This window comes from Arctopsyche grandis, chromosome 10 (genome assembly GCF_051622035.1).
Source record: "Arctopsyche grandis isolate Sample6627 chromosome 10, ASM5162203v2, whole genome shotgun sequence".
Classification (NCBI taxonomy): domain Eukaryota; kingdom Metazoa; phylum Arthropoda; class Insecta; order Trichoptera; family Hydropsychidae; genus Arctopsyche; species Arctopsyche grandis.
This window is the reverse complement of record NC_135364.1, coordinates 14,095,640-14,115,191: the sequence shown is the minus strand read 5'-3', so window position 1 is coordinate 14,115,191 and position 19,552 is coordinate 14,095,640. Positions and strand designations below refer to the sequence as shown.

The window sequence follows — 19,552 nt, the reverse complement described above, 5'->3', positions numbered from 1 at the left end:
AAATACATATTCTGAATAATATTCTAATAAATAGAAACAAAACAAAAATTTTGTGAAAAACATTTTACAAAGAATTAATACAAGTTGATTTTGCAATCTGAGAAACAAGCATGGTTATCGTACCGAGTAAAGCGCTACCTCCACATACATATGCTAAAATTCCTCGATAATATTCCGGACAATCTTCTTTATTTGTGCACTTGCTGAAAAAATAATTAAATATCCATTTTGATTTACATCCCTCTTATAAAACTCAAATAGAAAATATCTACTTACTAGTATTCAATGAGCACCACCGCTATCCCCGTAATTAATTTGTCGGCAAATGTGACCATAGAATAAACCACAGCACTTTGATCCGAATGTGACCCGATCAGATCGGCCGTAATGCATAAGCTAGTGACCATTGTTATTGAACTACCAGCACCTATAAAATAAATTCAGATTGTTATTTGAGTATGTGATAAAAATCGCTTTTTAAAAATTACCTAGCAATGCTGCCACTGTGTATAGTTGAGCAGCACCGGATGACGGTGCTAAAAATAATGCTATCCAAACGCAAGTACCGATGCTGATCATTGATCCAACTATGTATAGCAACTGAAATTTTATATTTTTAATAGATAAACATGAATGATATATTGTGATTATTGCTGAAGTGTATTTTTTTTGTAACCTTGTTGTTAAAATATTTGTTTCTATACTTCAATAATAATGAAGTGAAAAATGAAGATATGTATGTAGCCAGTGGGACGCTAGCTATAGCTTCTATGGTTTCGGTTGAATCTGATGATGTGAGTCTCTCATCTAAGTATAATGGCATGTAAACTAGACCCAATGCACTGAATAAACGTGATGCCACATATCTGAAAAAGTGAAACGTAAAGTAATCTACAGACGTAACACTAACATGCTATGAATTCCGGGTAAATAATGGACAAATTAAAATTTACTAAGGAAAAAATGTAAAATATACTTAGAATTTGCGAAATACACTTAATTTTGCATAAAGGAAGAACATTAGGAAAGGTTTCAAACAGAAGCGTGTAAGGAAAAGTTGATGATGATAATTCTATTAAATATAAAAAAAAAACTTACAATAATGTCACTTGATATAGTGAAGGTGAAAGAAAAAAGTTCTTTTTAATAAAATTTATTTTTGGAATAAGTTCTTTATGCGTCAATTTTTTCAGACGTTTTGGTATATCCTTAGGAAAAGGAATTGTAATACCGTTTAAATTTTCATTATTTGAATTTTCAATATTACTTATATATTCATTACTTTGAAGTTCAATATTGTTCCTTACATTAATTTTATGTCTTAATCCAAAGTGAAAAACTATTGATAAAACACAACCAATAACAGTCAAAAGTAATGAAATGTTCTGAAATAAAAAATACAGCTTTTATTTTAAATCATTGTTAATATTTCATTTAAAATTACAGTAATAATAATTTCACTTACCCTGAATTTATAATCATCAATTGGTCCTATAGCCGTTTCATTTCCACTACTTTCAATGTGCAATATAGCCCATGTTATAACATAAACTGTAACACCTGAACACACGGATGCGGTATACCTAAAATATATAATAAAAATTAAATTTAAATCATTAATGAAACATATAAAAGTTTAAAAATATAATACATACCTTATAGCGGTGAGTTCTGATCGTTCGTTTGGACTTTCTGCTAAAATTGGTATCATGGCAAGATGAGAAATCTGCACAATGGCCCAACCACATTGAAAAATTGTAATTACTAAAGCGTAATAGAAAGGTTGCCACCATCTTAAGTATGTACCGGCCGAGCTAATCCAACATCCAAGACAACGGGAAAATATCATTGGAAAACTAAATAAGACTAAAGCAGTTCCTAAAAGATTGATAAATTAAGTATTTGTTTACCTTGCTTTTTATTTGATAAATATGATTTATATATTTACCGAATAGGTGCCAAATACGTTTGCTACTCCACCGATCAGCTAATATACCAACCACAGGCGTTGCCATTGCATCCATTATCTGTCCTAAAATGAAATATTATATACATATATTAATTTAAAATTTCAATATATATATATATATATATATATATATATATATATATATATATATATATATATATTAATTATGCTTTTAAATATAAGACAAACCCAATAACATCATGGATCCTGCTGTTGTTGAATCTAATTCTAAAACGGCTTGTAAAAAAAGCAACGTGTACGAAAACCACATCGCCGCACAGAGATCATTGTATATGTGCCCTAATCCGAATAATATTTTGTCTAATTTCGACAGATGATTTACTTCTGATGATCTGGAATATGAATATTTGATTTTTAAATGCTTTTTATTATTACTAACTTATGTTCACAATGTATCTTATATTTATTTTAATAACTACTGATTTACTGATCATTTTCTATTTTATAATTTTATTTTATTTTTGTTAGTAATCATAGTATTATATTATTCAAATGTTAATGTACAGCATAATAGGAATAAAAAGAGCTCAAAAACCTATTTACAATTTTTTAGAATATGAATATGAAATTGATTTATTGTATTCATATTATTATAATTCATTACAATCTTACCTTGTGATTATTTCATTATTTTCGTTTGCACTTTCTATTTGATCATAGTTATTTGTTGATTTTTGTTGTTTGGAACCTTGTAGAAGAGGTTGTTCTTCGCTCATTTTGTAGTGCCACTTCAGTTGACAATTTATTCTGAAAATCATTTAAAACAGTACATATTTTGAAACAACAAACATACGTATTTGATTTAAAAATAAAAATAAATTATATACATACTTTAAAAATATATGCTTTACTTCAAAGAAAATTTTTTCTTTGAAATCTCTTCATACAAAACATTTGAAAAATCAACTTTCACATTAAAAAAAAAATTAAAATTTTGGTGTACACATTTCATTCACATATTCACATGTTTAACTGTTTTAAAAATATCATTTTATTTTATTTTTAATATTGTTTTAACACGAGTGTATTACAATTATATCATTCAGTGCGGAACGTCTTGCAGCTTTCGTGGATAGACACTCACTCTATATGTCATTTTTCCCCCGTCGGTAACATAATATGACAAATATCGAATTTCACATGTATATAATGACATCGTTGACCAGAAAAGCCCCACAAGTTCAATATAACTTGTCCGCCCTTGAATAGTTCAACAATCTTGAAACACGTTGTCTCTATTGAATGCGTAAATTTAAATTTGATTATTAACTTTCCTGTATGTCATAGATAAAACTTAAAAATGCAGCTAAAAACCGGTTATGTATTCAAACTTTGGTTAAACAATAAAATTAGTATGGCCTTAACTATAGCACGGTATTTATATTATATGTACATATGTCTTAAAGTATAAATGAAAACGTGACACGTTGAAATACAATTAGTTTAAAATTTTGTATTCAGTTATTTAATGTGTTTTATTTTTAAAAATTATATAACTTAGGAATCGTCTACCATTACTATATATTGCACAATTATGGGTAGGATATATAATCATTAAAATTTTATTTCATTGTCGAAGGAAGACACCCAACGTTATATAAGGCATAATAAGTAATAGTAATAGAAATGTATATCTCACCTTTGGATCAATTTGATATTTGTGTGATTTGTAACTTGAATTTTCTGTCAATTATAAATTATTCAACATCACAATTGTATTCAAATATATACATATTTGTATTTTTTCATTATTAAATTCGGGACTAAATATCTACACTTTGTCACTGTTTTAGATGGACTGGTCACTTGCTTTGAATCAGTGCGATTAAAATTTTTTCGACAAAATCGACTAGCCACGGTAGAAAAACTAGTTTTGTAAATATATTTGGCATTATATAAAATGTATATGTTAATTCTTTTTATTTTCATCATCACATCGACGGGGCGATTGTTTATACATACTTACGGTATTCATAGCAACAACATTTTAAGTAGAAATATTTGCATTTTTAACATACCTCCTTTACGTTTTTCAAAACTACATTTTATCAGGTGTTGTTTTCGATATTATAAAATATCTCATTTAAACCAGAAACTATGCGATTAATATGTATTACAAGTGTTGTACTCGATGAAATATCATGGCATGGGCATATTAAGTTATTAAATTAAAAAAAATGAAAAGAAATGTGTCGGTCATGTGTTCGAGCCGCACGCGATACTTTTCAAATACCTTTTAAATATATTTAATTTAATATTTATATTTAATTAGTAAAAACTACCTACCTACCTACATATAAATAATATAAAACACCAAAAGAAAAATTAATTAATTAAATAAATTATCAATAGATGGCGCTAAATGCTCAGAGACTTGCCCAGAGGAAACATCAGTAGCAAACAGTATACATATAGAAGTTTTATTCTTTCGTTATAATATTCGTACATTTTGTTGGCTGTGACGTACATATGTACATATGTCGAATCGAAACGACTATGTATTATATTACGGCAAGCGTTATCGCAGATACACATATACACAGACACACACGGCTCACAGCCACACAGAATAGCGATATTATATAATATTTGATAGTACTCAATACTAATTTCGATATACACATTATGATAGTAGGATTAAATCTCATACATAAAACCTTCCTCAAAAAACCCAATATTTCAATAGTTTAACTTCATCTTCTATCTTCTATATCTATCTATAAATATATAAAAATGAATGTCTGTGTGTGTGTGTGTCTCGAATAGGCTCCTAAGCCACCGAAGCGATTACGATGGAACTTTCCGGATTTGTTGTATGCATGTCCAGGAAGATTACTATGAAAAAAAAACGGGAACGAAAACGGGAAAAACGGGAATGAGTGTCATTCGCTATAATTTCAAATGTTTTCGCGTCGCGACCAGAGTGTTCGCTGCCTACATTTTTCCGACAAATGGGAACGGTAACGGGAATTGCATGCGTTATTGTGAAATTGCAACGCATGCCGGTTTCAGCTAGTGTATTATATAATATTAAAATAAAAACACAATGCATTAATTTCTACCACCGGCTCATATATTTACTGTGAATTATATTTACTTTATGGTAAAAGCAACTAAGAATATTTTTTATATTCATCATCATAAATTGTTATTGCGTTACTATTATTGTGTAATCATTGGGTGGTTAAGTAATCATAAAATAATTTTATGTTAATTAAAATGTAAAATTGTAAAAAAAATAGGTTTTCCACTTTTTACAACGACATCTATATGAAAAAACTTAAACATTTACAACTACAATTTTCCATATCTTGGAAAATTACTCGCATTTTTTTACATAGATATCACAGTCGTCTTCATAATATGAGTTTATTAATTAATAAACAATTGCATCAAAACTTGAACGAATATTCGATAAAAAAAATCAAACTTAAAGAGGGAATGCATTCTAGAATCTAGAAACTTATTCGACATAATAGTAGTATTCAATGAATAACTTTGAATACTATTTTCTCCATAAATATGTATATACCTATTCAAAGAAAAACTTTTCATAGTTTCTATGAAGTGCAATCAAGACTGAAGGATCTATTTAAGTAATATAATAAATTGTGACACCCACAGTTGTCGTATTTATCAACTTAAGTATCAAATTTTATCAACTTTCATCAATGCGATCGTAAAACTTGCTTTAGTAAAGTTGCCGCGTAATAAATTCGATTAAAACAAATAAGGAGATGTCGAACAAACAACTTTATCCACACAGAAAGCGGCTCCATATTTCACGCAATTATTGAAATTTGATATTTTGACAGTAGCATTTATGTGATTATATTACCACATATAAAGTGGGCAATAAAAGCAAATTTATATGGACGAATATATGTACATATGTATGTATATATGTATGTAGCTAGTGACCTTTAAGTGCACACAATTATTTACATATAAAATATACATATGTATTATATACAATACAGCAGTATGGCTCGGTGGTTGCGTTTATGTTTAGCACCGAGAGGCTACCGGGCTCGTTCCCGTACTAATCTCTAATGCTGCTGGTCAGATTTGGATAATTGTGCCTCCAAGTCGATCGTTTCCTATCAAAGTTTGCCAATTTGATTTCATTTTTGAAACAATTCCTCCATCAAATTGGCAAAAACCATCCTACCCACTGTGTCACAAATATCTGAATTTGATTTATGTACAATATGTAAAAATGTATGTACATACATACAAATCTAAATCCATAGACGTCTCTATGGATTAATTAATTGTTCATTTCGTGTTCTTCAGCCTCTTGAAATACAGTGACTTATGTAATTAAAAAATGCTGCAATGTTTGTAATTAATTGTCTAGGAAGGCGTATTGGGGTTTGCCTGTTAGTCCTTCCTGGTATATATCTTTGTAAACATAAAATAAAATAAAGTAAAATATTTACATATACACATTTTGAAAATATAGCCTGTAGTTGGATTTATTTGAATTTTGCAATTTAAACATTATATGTAATACATTTCATTGTTAGAAAGTATTTTATATACATATTTTGTATACATAACCAGCAGAATAGACTAGTGGTTAGCATATAATGCTTTGAACATAGTGGTCACGGGTTCAAATCCCACTGGTTTCTGTTGGCCAGACCTTAAATTTGTGACTCCAGGTTGATCGTTTCCTATCAGAGTTTGCCAATTTATCTGATTTTCATTTAAACGGTTCCAACAAATTGGCAACCTTGCCCATTTTCTCGCAAAATATCGAGTTTTCAACAATCTCGAATTCCGCTGAATTGTATAAAATGCTACAAATTTACAAATTTGACCACAATCTCTGTGGACATTAATTGATATGTATTTATGTACTTCGTATAATACTAATAATATTTGTATCAAATGTGCAATGTTTCTGGCCAGGAAGGCGCATTGGGGTTACCTATATGTATTATAGATAAAAAAAATATATGATATATGTACATGCATGCATGTGTATGTTTTTTATTGAACTTCTAAGTCTCATCATCAACTTTTGACCAACTACTATTAGAAGGCATATATGTTATTCAACTTTCTAACAATTGTATGTAGGAAAAAATATTAATTTCTGCTTTATTCAATAACTATGCCAATATACTGACATCTGATGGAATAAACTCTTGTGAAAGCGAATAAACAATTTTCCTACCGCGTTTTATCTAATTGAATGATGAGCTATATCTGTACTTCCGATTCTTGATGTCATGCACGGAGTCATGTGTCTTCATCCGTTCATAATCAATTCGAAACGAGTCGAATACTACGGACGAGTAATTCACAAAATTCACGATGGCTATCTTGGAGAAAATCAACTTGCACTTTCTATAACACAATACCTACTTGTCTTCAGCGGACACGTACTTATACAATGGGTTCTGATATGATTTAAGATTTTCTTTTGAATTTTCTCGGACACGCCGCTGCACACGCACCAATTTATTTGTTATTTATTTCGTGTGACGATGCCCTGGAAGCTTCTAGCTCGCGTCCGTGACCAGAAAGCGTGATGATACTCTCCTCCGTGGCCGAAAATCTAATGCTGCGTTATCTCACAGTCGGATGATATAATTCATCTTGAACACCTTCTGGGTCAAGAGTCTTGGCCACTTCCGATGGCCACAGATAGAGATACGTGCTTGCAAATCCAACGGTAATTTATCGCCATAAAAAACGAAATCAATTCTTCGACGCCTTATCTCTTTTGATATGTCGTGTCGTTCTCCCAAAGTCCACGATAAAACATTTTACTTGACACGCTAATTCCATGTGCTAGATGCGAATCTACATAGCTTTCGTCACGTATGTGTTATTGTAATTTACGAGATTTAAAAATGATATGTTGCCCATAGTTCTATATATACATATGTTTTGCGAAATATTTCTCAAAATGAAGAAAAGTGGACTTATGCCACTTTCAAATATAACGGCTCATATGTAATTTCATAAATGTTATAATTTCACCTTATGTTTCTTAATCTTTTTCCATTAATGATGTCAAATGCACAATACAATTTTGTAAAGATTAAGTCGTTTTCAATCATTTAATTATGTATGTACATATGTAAGTACATACGTATGTTATTATTATATATCTCGAAATACATACATACATATATATATATATATATATATATATATATATATATATATATATATATATATATATATATATATATATATATATATATATATATATATATATATATATATATATATACAACATACATACATATATACAAATACAAATATACCAGGAAGGCTTAACAGGTAAACCTCAAATGCGCCTTCCTGGTCCACATAATTATTACATAGATACATGTAAATCTAAACAATATCTGACATCTATGGTCAGATATTACAAACATCGTATTAATACGATAAATAACGATGAATAACTTTCATGTAACAATACGAATTTTATATTCGATAAACAACCACAGAGACATCTATGGTGAGCAATATGGCGAAATCTAAGATATAACAATAACTAAAGGTTCGCAACAGAAAATTGGGAAGGAAACGCCAATTTTTACAGGAATCGTTTCAATGAAAATCAGAAAAATTGGCAAATTCTGATAAGAAACGATCGATCTCGACAAACCAAGGTCTGGCCAACAGCGAGACTTAGCGGGAATCGAACTCGTAACATCAAGTACGAAATATTTCAACATTCACCACTAGACCACGCTGCTGGTTATGTATACATTACAGTCCAAGTGTGCATTTCCCTCGTTCATGAACATGCTAGTTTGTTCATAAACGAACCAATCTGGCCAGTTAGAGTGTACACAAAATAACAATTTGTTCATGTACAAACTATTAGGTATAAGTCTAAGTATTCTCAATCGTTTATCCCATCCGATATGTACATACATAGTATGAATGCTTACCTTGGAGTGCAAAATTAAAACAATAACAGGAACGGGAGTCATGACAAAGTTGTAATGGGGTTTCCATAGAATTTCCTTTTTAAAGTCTTGGCGTTTTGACATCTCAAAGGTTTTCACAGATCAAAAGTTTCGACAGCTAAAAGTTTCAGTCGACACCTGGTGAGTCTATTTGAAGATAGCTTGTGACTGTTATCATTTACCTAAACTAAAACCAATAGCTCGTGTATAAACAAACTACATATGTATATATGTAGTATTTGTATGAATGATCAGGATTGAAGACTTGGACTATAACATATGTATATATGTATACCTACGTCAATGAAATTTTGCACAAATTGTAGTAAAAAATAATAAAAAAGTTTTAATTTTTTATTTAACTTTATTTAAATGTTGTATTTCACATTGTCTGATTTTCTCACATCCCCACTGATCATGTGATCCATCTCCAGTTCGTTCTATCCTCTTTTGAACTATATCTACCGGCACTGTTTTTAAATCGTACGCCCATCCAATTTTTGCCATCAAATCTATGAAAGCTGTAGTAATGTTCATGGAATAATTTCCTAACTCGGCAGCTCTATAGTCCCATGGATAAACATGGTGATAATTATGGAAACCCTCACCCACCGCCAAAGTTGTAACTACATAATTTTCCACCGGTCCAATGTGCTTATCGTAAGGCTTTTTCCCATACAAATGAGCTGCACTATTAACCAACCAAGTTATATTTAGAAGTAAGACAATTCTAAACATAGTCGCTACAAAAAATGCATTTATCAATGTCTCATTCCAAAAATACATTGGAATAATGGTCGGAATAATGAAGGTAATGATTGCTACCAAGTACCAGTAAAATCTGAAAAATATTATCTGATAAAGTTTTCTGCTTAAAGTTATTCGATTTTATTATATTTCATGAAAATTTTGGAAATATTACTACATATTGTATATGTACTCACTTTTTTTGAAATACTAATAGTTTTTCTTCATATAAATCGCTGAAGTCAATGGTTTTAACCTTTTCAAAGTATTTAGGATGTTTCTTCACCATTATCCAACCAATGTGTGAAAAAAAGAAACCTCTCGTCGCATTATGAGGATCGGCATCAGTTTCGCTGTATTTATGATGCACTCGATGATCCACCGTCCAAGTTATAACATCATTCTAAATAAAATTTAAATTATAATATAATAAACAGAATTTTAAAATCAATAAACTTGTTAATAATTTGAAAAAGTTTATTTTTTCTAAGGTTCTTTTGTTTGAATTTAAAATTGAAATTAATTACCTCCATAGATATTGTATTCATAATAATCAATAATATCCTTAAAGGTAGTTTGGCTTTGTAGCATCTGTGGGTCCAAAGTCGATGTGCACCAGCAGTAACACCTATACCTCCAAAAACTGCTAAAAATATTGCTGAAAAAGGAAAACTTTGATTTAATACTACATACATACATACAATAGAAGCTAATAAGTAAACATGTCTTTAAAAAATACTTACAATATAGAACTGTACGCCACATGCATGCAAATATCAATAAATACAATCCATATGCAGCAGTTACGTGTAAGAATGCTAGTGTAAATACGAGACTCCATATTAATTCAAATTTCACATCTTCGGCTCTGCAGTGACTGCCCCTTCCATCGATTAGTGTTGGTTCTTTTTCTAATTTTTCATCTTCAAACAACACTCCAGTCGGACTTTGTTCATTTGGTGGCATGATGTTATATGGATATGTAGGTATTTATAAGTTTTTTCCTTTTAATTCCAAAAAACACCATTTTTTAAATATTTCATGAACATTTTACATCGCAATCAAATCAATTTTATTTACATTTTTTACAATTCATACATTAATTCATCTACTTCTGCCTAAAATCGAGTCCATTACAAATCATTCGACTTATCACCAGTGAAAATAGCAGCTAATATCATGTCCGATTGAAACAATGAAGTGTTGATCGAGCTCTACTGTGCACGCCCCAATGTCTTGGTGTTTCTTAAATTGTGCAGAATGATTGAAAATGTGGGTCTCTTTTTATTACTATATTGCCTTAATGACCAAAAACTAACAGGCGATGCTTCGATTTGTTAAATTTCTCATTTATATTTTACCATGATGCCATTCCGGGTTTTACTTTGAGCGACACATATGATATTAAACTAGTCTAACAAATGATTTCAAATTTATAGATTACAAATTTGAAATCATAATCAAATAGTGGTGACAAATATTAGGTAGGATGGTTTTGCAAATTTTATGAGGAACCGATTTTAACAATGAAATCAGATATCGACTTGGAGGAGTCACGAATATCTAAGTCTGACTAGCAGCACTGCATAAATACTCCGAATAAATTTTCTTCAACCGAGGTCAACCCAGGGCTTGAACCAGGGAGCCTCTCGGTGGTTAGCGTTAACGCATCCACCGAGCTATACTGCTGGCTGATTACAGGTTGACACGATGCAAGCAGCTTGGACCAAGTAGCTTCGACGAGTAACTTGAACGTCCAAAACGTTTAAAACGTTTGGATCACCTGTTGCCACGATGCGAATAACGTCCTAGTTACTCGATCCTAGCTGCTCGCGTCGTGTCAACCCGATATATACAAAATATCACGAAAAAACAGCTAGTTTTAAATGAATTTCACACATTCTAAGTCTAAAATAATCATTATAATATGCGAGTTTCAGAGCCCTTTGTTCGATATTAACAAAATGTAACATCGCTTACGCACATTCGACAATAGTTGTAATTTTCAAGTCCTACGGCATATTTATCATCACTAACGCCACTTACACATTGGCAAGAAGTGAAGTGAAATGGCACAAAACTTAGACCGCGTGATGATTGATTCTTAAATTGAACGTTGGACTAACACCAAGTCTCCTCGAATCATAACGGAAACCCTAGGTATAATTTCCACGATGCGAATTAGCGAGTGGATTCTGCAAGGTTTGAAGACGCTGATTCTGATATAACGGGATCAAGTGGCCAGCTTTTCATGCCCACACAATCATCCTGGTCGATGGTACCTGTCTCCAGATCAACGATGGCCAAACCGAAATACCACACTACATACATTTAATTTCACAAAGGAATCACCTATGTTAGAATTTCGAAATAAAGATTTCCAACTAATGTGAATCGATATTTGGAGTTTGAAAACCGAAATGTAATATATCTAATCGTATTTATTCCCAGTGGGTTATTGCGATTGAGTTTTTTTTTGTATAGCCTTGCGTTTGTATGTATTTATGCAACATTTGCAAAGTGCACCTGCAGCACTGTCCTGCACTTGGAGTCAGCAATTTGACTGAATGTATAGATAATTTTGACCTTTAGTCTGTGCATCTTGTGTTTCTCGCATGACCCTAACGGCTGTTCTCAAACGTTTGTATGCTACAAACGATGCATTTAGATATCTGATTATCCCACGTTGTTCAAAATTTTATTATGTATTTTTAACAGTATATTTTTTAATTAAATATGTAACTTTTTTCAATTAAAATAACATAAATTAGATTATAAATTTTCTTACCTTTTATAATAAATTGAAAATACACTTTTACGACACTACCGTATGCGACTGACTGATTCTCAATCGATAAATACACCTCTATATATTTTAGATTTAGTAAAAAAAAGACATGAGATACTCATATTATTATAATTTAATATTTGGTTTATACATATGTACAATAATAAAAAAATTGACGCGGTATTAAATCTTTGTATTACAAATTTTAAGAAATAATGAAAAATGGTGAGTGTGCATGAATAAAAAAAAAATATTGAATGTGATTAAATGTTTTTTTACGTGGACTAATTTACTATTTCAGCAAGAAGTTTAACATAATAAATGTACCTACATATTTTCGTAGACATGTTTTACTAACGTTTGAATGAAAATAATAAATGAATTAATTATCTAGTTAGCTTTAGCAATAAATTCGGTTAACCTGTAATGTCACTGAATTCAGCAGTAAGTTTTATAGTATATATTTATAGTATATGTTAATATGTATATTTTATATGGATGAATTATTAATGCAAAATTTATCACATTAATATTATATAATAAATCAATAATTTAGCCTAATCTTCCTTGTTCATAAAAAATGCAATTTCTTGTTTAGATAAATCTTTATCTCCCCATCCCCACAAAGCATGTGTTCCATCTCCAGTTCTTTCAACCCTACTTTGAATAATTTCCATCGGGACCGTTTTTAAATCGTATGCCCATCCAATCCTCGCCATTAAATCCAAAAAAGACGTCGTGATGTTAGTCGAATATTTTCCGAGCTCTGACGCTTTATAATCCCAAGGAAAAACGTGGTGGTAATTGTGAAAACCCTCTCCTAGAGCCAGAGCCGTAATGGTGCTATTTTCTACAGGACCGATGTTTTTGTCGTAAGGTTTTGTTCCGTACAAATGAGCTGCACTATTCACAAGCCAAGTTACATTCAAGACTAGAGCAATTCTTAATATCGCAGATACGTAAAAGGAGTTCATCCAGGTCTCGTTCCAAAAGTAAACTGGAATCGCCGTCGGTATTATGAAGGTAATAACCGCTGTCATCGGTATATAGTACCTGAAAAGATTCATTAATATAATAACTAACATATCATACTAAATACCTTTGATTCATACATACTTTTTTTGAAATTGTAAAATCGAATCTTCGTGCAAATCGCTGAAGTCCATAGTTTTAGCCTTTTCGAAATATTCCCGATGCTTTTTGCACAACAACCATCCAACATGTGAAAAGAAAAAGCCTCGCTTTGCATTATGTGGATCTGCATCAGTTTCGCTGAATTTGTGATGCACTCTGTGATCTTCTGACCATGCTATCACATCGCTCTGAAATCACAATCTCTACCAATCACACAAATAAAACGCAGCTATTTTACCAACCAAAAAGTATATATATATATATATACCTCGAATGCTAGTGTATGAAAAATTATCAACAATATTCTCAAAGGAAGTTTCGCTTTGTAACATTTGTGAGTCCAAAGACGATGGGCACCTGCAGTCACACCTAGACCAGCTATTACTGCTAGGAAAAATGCTGAAAAAACTCAAATAATAGATTCCACTAGTTAAATAAATTGATGAATACTTAATGCGCTTACCGTATATAGAGGTGAGCCACATGCATGAAAATAACATCAAGTAAACTCCAAAGATGGAAGCCACATGCAACAGTCCGATAAATATTATCAGTACCCATACTAATTCCAATGTATCATCCTTATTTGTATTACCATTGCCTTCATTTCTAGATGCTGGTAAAATACTGTTCAATGTATTTTTATCCTCGACAAAAGGGTTTGAAGCATTTGATATATTTGGTGGCATAGTAGTCTGTTTAAATAAATTGAGACAATGAACTTATGAATAGTTCCACTTTATGAATAGTTTTAGAGAATTAAAGAATTAAAAAATAAATTCACCGTGATAACACAAATCAGTACTTTTTGCTAAGTAATGTTTATGGAAAATATTGATCTTACTGTATTTCTGAATACGTGTATGTACATACATATTTATATATGCATCATACTTTTCTGAAAAATTATAGTTCTGTAGCCCTGTAGCTGATTTTAAATGAATACATATGTATGTATGTTCAAAAATATACATATGTAGGTACATCAATCTATATTTGTGTCCAAAAAGTTTGCATCATAAGAGAAGATTCAATTTCAACTTATGTAAGAATATGATATTCAAATTTCTAAGCTTATTTTATGACTGTTTTATATGTATATTCATCAAATTTAAAAAAATAAATATTCAAACGTCATTTTTATTGTACATACATACATATAAAGAATCTAAGTATGTATGTATGTACATATGTATATGTACGTAATGACAATGCGTCACTAAAAATCAAGTAAAAAAAGTGAAATAGTATCTAAGTATCAATCAATGCGGCTTCGAATACTTATTTTTTATTATGAAAATACAAACATTGACGGTAAATACGAAAAAAATTTCATCCACGTGGACAAATGAATTCTATATTAAAATTTATGAAAAAAAACCAATCAGTTTGAAAAAAATATGCAATATCCAATACCAAAAATCCCCATTGTAAACACAGCTAAGCGTTTTATTTTATTTTTCGACACGTTTTCGTCGATCTTTTCGTGATTGTCACGGTACTTTTTGTGTGCCTCTTCATCACATCCAGGGTAGGTTTTATACTACATTCTCGTATATACATAGATACGTATGTACAAACATTACGAGGAGTTTTTAAAACGAGTCACTTTTTTGCTCCGAGAGAAATACTCGTGTGTATAAGTTCACGCGCGTGTTCACATTAACGTCGTGAAAGCTGAGGCCCCCATTAGAGCCTGGGGCCTCTCCGGGGGCCCCACATCCCGACTCTACCATAAATCATATTAGTCTGGATGAGAAGACGTTGAAATAATTTTGGCTGACTATTGAATGAAGCCCACACACACGCCACAGTTTCATTTAATGCATGTACGAGTATGTGCCAACATTCAAGAACGTGGATATCACTTTTCAAAATTCAACTTCCGAACTTCATAACTCACTGTTAATTGTCACTAATCGTTCCGAAAAATATCCTTTTTTTATCTAAATTTAACATTCGTGTAGTAATCGAAGGAAAGGCTAATTTGGAGAAACGCTTACTATAGATAGAAATCGTCGTCGGTTCTTTAATGCTCAACGGAGGTGAACTTGTTGAGAAAAAAATGAGATGCTAAATAGGATATGCATTTAAGGAAACGAGTATTTAATTAATTTTCGATGAAGTTTACGACGTTTCGATTCGGCATCGACCGGATTAACCGGACAAACTTGATCCGATCTCACCTCCTCTTCCTCTGCTGGTGTAATTAACATCAACAAGAACAATGACAGCCCGCAAGAAATGACAATTAGATATATCGTCTTGATTTATAGACAATATAACAACTAATTAGTACTTAAAATAAACATCTAATATAAAATCTATTTTAAGATTTTTTTTTTCTTGGCCAACTTATATTGTACATATATGTATGTAGGCTTCTTGGTTTCACCACTAGGTTCACCGAAGTTCAACTTCAATTTCAAGCGATTCGTCATGTAAACATATAATATTTCATGGCATCATATATTTGAATGGATGATGATATCTAATTACCACTATAGTAATTTCATTTAAAATATTTCATCATTTTTTGAGAGTTTTACATGAATCTTTTCTAACAATATGTGATCAAGCATTATCTACATATGTTTTCTATGCTCCTTTTAATTTAGAATAATATTTTTCAATTACAACTTGAGTTTACTATTAAATTATGAAATATATAAATAGTCCCAAACATGAATATATTACATTCATACGTAGGTGGGTACTATTTTTTATTACTCTTTTGATACCAAGATATGATCCATTCACTCAGGGCGTTGTCATAAATTTGCATATGTTGCTCGACTTGAGTCATAATCGATTGGACGCAGACTCATCCATCTAGTGTTTGAATTTATGATCAAAACGAAACTTGTACACGGTTTGATGAAATCTTGACTAATATTCAATCAAAACACAACTCTCTCGACGACCTACCTACATATATATGTACATACATAATATGTAGGATGTTGCAAACGCACTATCATCATCATCCGCGATGAAATATGTTGATTTGGAGATACATTGTAGTAGGTTGAAGGGCCTTTCAACAATTTTTCAATTATCTATAGCCACATGATAAAGTCTATTTGAATAATTAATTCACCTAGGGAGATGTTCGAGACGACCAACCAGTTATATCCAGTCCACTTTGATTCTTCGAGTATTTTAGCAGCAGTACCGGTAGCGGCTCTGTAAAAAAAAGGAAAACACTGTCAAATAAGGTTTGGAATTTACATGAAAAAATAAATCATTTATTTTTTTTCGGTGCGATTCACACTCATCATGTTAAAGTAATTTCGATATCGTGGGATCAAAGAATGCACTACCAATGGATTCGTGCTCTGAATAGTGATTGACGAACATGTCTCGCGGTGTGATTTAAACATCTTCTTATTGGTGAAATACTCTCGAATCACGTACATCGATAAAAAAAAACGAGATGCATTCATTTTGGAAGCGAGAAAAAAATATTTGTTTAGAGACGGGGCATTGACTTTCGATGGATGGGTACTAGTTGTGCTTTTTCGGTTGTTTGCTACTTTGCGAGGAGAGAAGGCATTAATGGACAGTTTTTTTTTTACGAAAAATAAAATTAGAATAATATTCAATAATAAATAATATTAAAATAATAATATATAAATTTTAGATGGAAAAGACTATCTTACTGTACATATACATAGATAATTTTGATGTAACCGAAAATATTTATGTTCTTGTCCGGTATTAAAGAGGAAATAAGGACACGTATGAAATTTGGATTGACTGCGATTTGAGCGAATGTTCAAATATTCAAATCTAAAATGTCACTGGAGCTGAATAATAAGATCTTTGATCAGTTATGACGTATGGAAGTACCAAACGCTGTATACTTGGCATAACAAGGAAAAATATAAAACTGAATACGTGGGTTAGAAGTATGAAAAAAGTGGTTGGTGTAATGGTGAGAGTAAAGAAATCGAGTTTTCAATGGGCGAGTGATGTAGCTAGTAAAACGGACAATAAATGGACGAAAGAAGTGCTCGAATGGTACCCAGAGAATTTAAAAGGGTGCAAGGAAGGTCATAAGGGAGATGAGTGAATCCGAAAAATGTGTGGGATGAGATGTATGATAGTTGCTCAAAACAGAGACGAATAGAAGCGTGTTAGCTTATGGCTGTGAATGATGATGATGATGATGATGTGTCAATAATTTTCAACTTCATAAAGGTTTAAAAATAAAAAAAATAATTAGAGAAAATGTATTTAAAAAAATCCAATAATTATGTTTAAACATAAAGTTTTCATCCGATCATTCCAGTAATTGAGAAGGAATTGGGTAGACATACTCGTATCTGCAGCAGATGGACTTAATATGTGCTTTAATTGAACCTAAGAGGATGTAAAAACCAAATAAAGCTAAATTTACCAAAGGAAATGTATAAGATATAATGAGCGGTGAGATTAAATAACATCGATGTGTTTATATTAAAGATTACTCGAATATGAATGGACCGCACTTCCTCTTTAATTTATTCACAGATTGTACAACTATTGTCTGCAATATAGTTTTACTTTGTTGCGACTTTCGGTCAATTTGATATTACTTTTTTTTGCGCATTACGTAGCCGTTGTTACATTTGAATAGATTAAAATTAACATGCCGAGTTCAAGGTTCTTATTTGTGTATTTTACACGGGTAGAGGCGGGCACACCCGAAAATTCATTCACATATAACATTTAAAGCGGAAAGAAAATACGCCATAAAACACTTTAAATATCTTAGAAAATAATTAAATAATAAATTAATAGAGTGCTTAAGGCGTTGTCCCAATTTTTTAAACCGCGCATCAATGTACAAAAGTATTCAATTTTGCGCGCGGCCGCTATTTTGTACGCGCTGTCAAAACAATTAATTTCACTGTCCAACTGTCAAATTAAATAGCCAAATACCATTTCATTCGCTTTTCGAAAGTGTGCACAATAATACTATTTATATTTTATGGTTGAAAATAAATTGTAATACTTATAAAATTGATTCCAAAGTTTGACCTCACCTCGGCTAGTACCTCAGTGTATTATGTATCTTGTTGGTGTTGATAAATCGATTTCAAGCGCGATGATATCTGTAAATATATTATTCTAAAAATAAATACGTAATTCTCGAACGCAACAGGACTCCTCATACCGGTTAAATCAGAAACAGGATACGCGAGATACATGTTCATGTTCCCGAGTGTAAATGCCACATTAGTTGTTTAACGTGTAAGTTTCAGCTGTAACCTTGCATAATACCTCGGGTATAATTTAATATTAAAATTATAAGCCAATTTTATTATACAGCGAACGAATAAAAATACGACAAAGAATAATGACTACGAAAGAAATAAATCATCTTTGCAAATTTGACACGTGAAAATGGTGCATGGTGGCGGGTGGTCTTACGCCCAAAAAAATACCTCGATAAACCAAAAAAATATGATTTCATACATGAAATTATCATTTGCATACGATTTGTAGTCATATTATTCAATACATTGAAGAATAATAGGTCATTTGCGAGATCAACATCGTGTGCATAAAATCACGTGGATGCAATTTGCTAGGAAGGATTATTAAACGCTTATATGTACATAGGTGTTCATCTACTTCGTTCGCAGGCTAATGATGATGACGATGATACTATTAGAAACGCCTAACAGGAAGACGCTCCATTAAATTATCGACATAGAAATTTGATTTTTTTTGTTATTAAAAATAAATGATATCCAATTACCGGCTGATTAAAATCTCAGTGGACTACTAGGATTCGATGATAATAAAATTATGCGCTTAATCTTAATGGTCTCGACTCTCGAGCTTCTAGTTCATTATCGAGCATTTACACCTGCTAAATGCTCAAGGGGAGTAAATGGAAAAGTTATCCCTCGTCTCTCACGACGCTGCACAGATTGCATTCTTCATCGTGTGCTCGTT

The 19,552-nt window shown here is 31.5% G+C and overlaps 3 protein-coding genes across 3 annotated transcripts; all 3 read right to left on the bottom strand.

Annotated features, from left to right (window-relative positions):
- Positions 1-64: 64 nt before the first annotated feature.
- Positions 65-2,841, bottom strand: LOC143917702 (major facilitator superfamily domain-containing protein 12-like). Its single transcript, XM_077439282.1, has 10 exons — positions 2,603-2,841; positions 2,159-2,322; positions 1,949-2,032; positions 1,656-1,878; positions 1,466-1,583; positions 1,099-1,385; positions 677-866; positions 489-600; positions 277-427; positions 65-203 (listed from the first exon to the last, which is right to left on the bottom strand). The coding sequence occupies exons 1-10, from the start codon at positions 2,746-2,748 to the stop codon at positions 65-67; spliced, it is 1,614 nt and encodes a 537-aa protein (XP_077295408.1). The 5' UTR covers positions 2,749-2,841.
- A 4,734-nt stretch (positions 2,842-7,575) lies between these two features.
- On the bottom strand, positions 7,576-10,446 carry LOC143917701 (acyl-CoA Delta-9 desaturase-like). Its single transcript, XM_077439281.1, has 5 exons — positions 10,425-10,446; positions 10,209-10,339; positions 9,879-10,084; positions 9,338-9,775; positions 7,576-7,750 (listed from the first exon to the last, which is right to left on the bottom strand). The coding sequence occupies exons 1-5, from the start codon at positions 10,444-10,446 to the stop codon at positions 7,576-7,578; spliced, it is 972 nt and encodes a 323-aa protein (XP_077295407.1).
- A 2,580-nt stretch (positions 10,447-13,026) lies between these two features.
- On the bottom strand, positions 13,027-14,292 carry LOC143917700 (acyl-CoA Delta-9 desaturase-like). The gene is made up of 4 exons (XM_077439279.1): positions 14,067-14,292; positions 13,872-14,002; positions 13,586-13,791; positions 13,027-13,522 (listed from the first exon to the last, which is right to left on the bottom strand). Exons 1-4 carry the CDS (start codon positions 14,290-14,292, stop codon positions 13,027-13,029), a joined length of 1,059 nt encoding a protein of 352 aa, XP_077295405.1.
- Positions 14,293-19,552: the final 5,260 nt, after the last annotated feature.

Coding starts and splice junctions, on each gene's coding strand:
- LOC143917700 (XM_077439279.1), bottom strand. CDS start 14,292: ATGCCACCAAATATATCAAATGCTTCAAACCCTTTTGTCGAGGATAAA. Junction 14,003..14,066: donor GTGGCTCACCTCTATATACG/GTAAGCGCATTA, acceptor GAGTTTTTTCAG/CATTTTTCCTAGCAGTAATA. Junction 13,523..13,585: donor ATTTTACAATTTCAAAAAAA/GTATGTATGAAT, acceptor GAATCTTTTCAG/GTACTATATACCGATGACAG.
- LOC143917701 (XM_077439281.1), bottom strand. CDS start 10,446: ATGTGGCGTACAGTTCTATATT. Junction 10,085..10,208: donor TGAATACAATATCTATGGAG/GTAATTAATTTC, acceptor AATTTTATTTAG/AATGATGTTATAACTTGGAC. Junction 9,776..9,878: donor CTATTAGTATTTCAAAAAAA/GTGAGTACATAT, acceptor AATATTTTTCAG/ATTTTACTGGTACTTGGTAG.
- LOC143917702 (XM_077439282.1), bottom strand. CDS start 2,748: ATGATTTTCAGAATAAATTGTCAACTGAAGTGGCACTACAAAATGAGC. Junction 601..676: donor ACAAATATTTTAACAACAAG/GTTACAAAAAAA, acceptor ATAAAATTTCAG/TTGCTATACATAGTTGGATC. Junction 428..488: donor CACAGTGGCAGCATTGCTAG/GTAATTTTTAAA, acceptor TTTATTTTATAG/GTGCTGGTAGTTCAATAACA.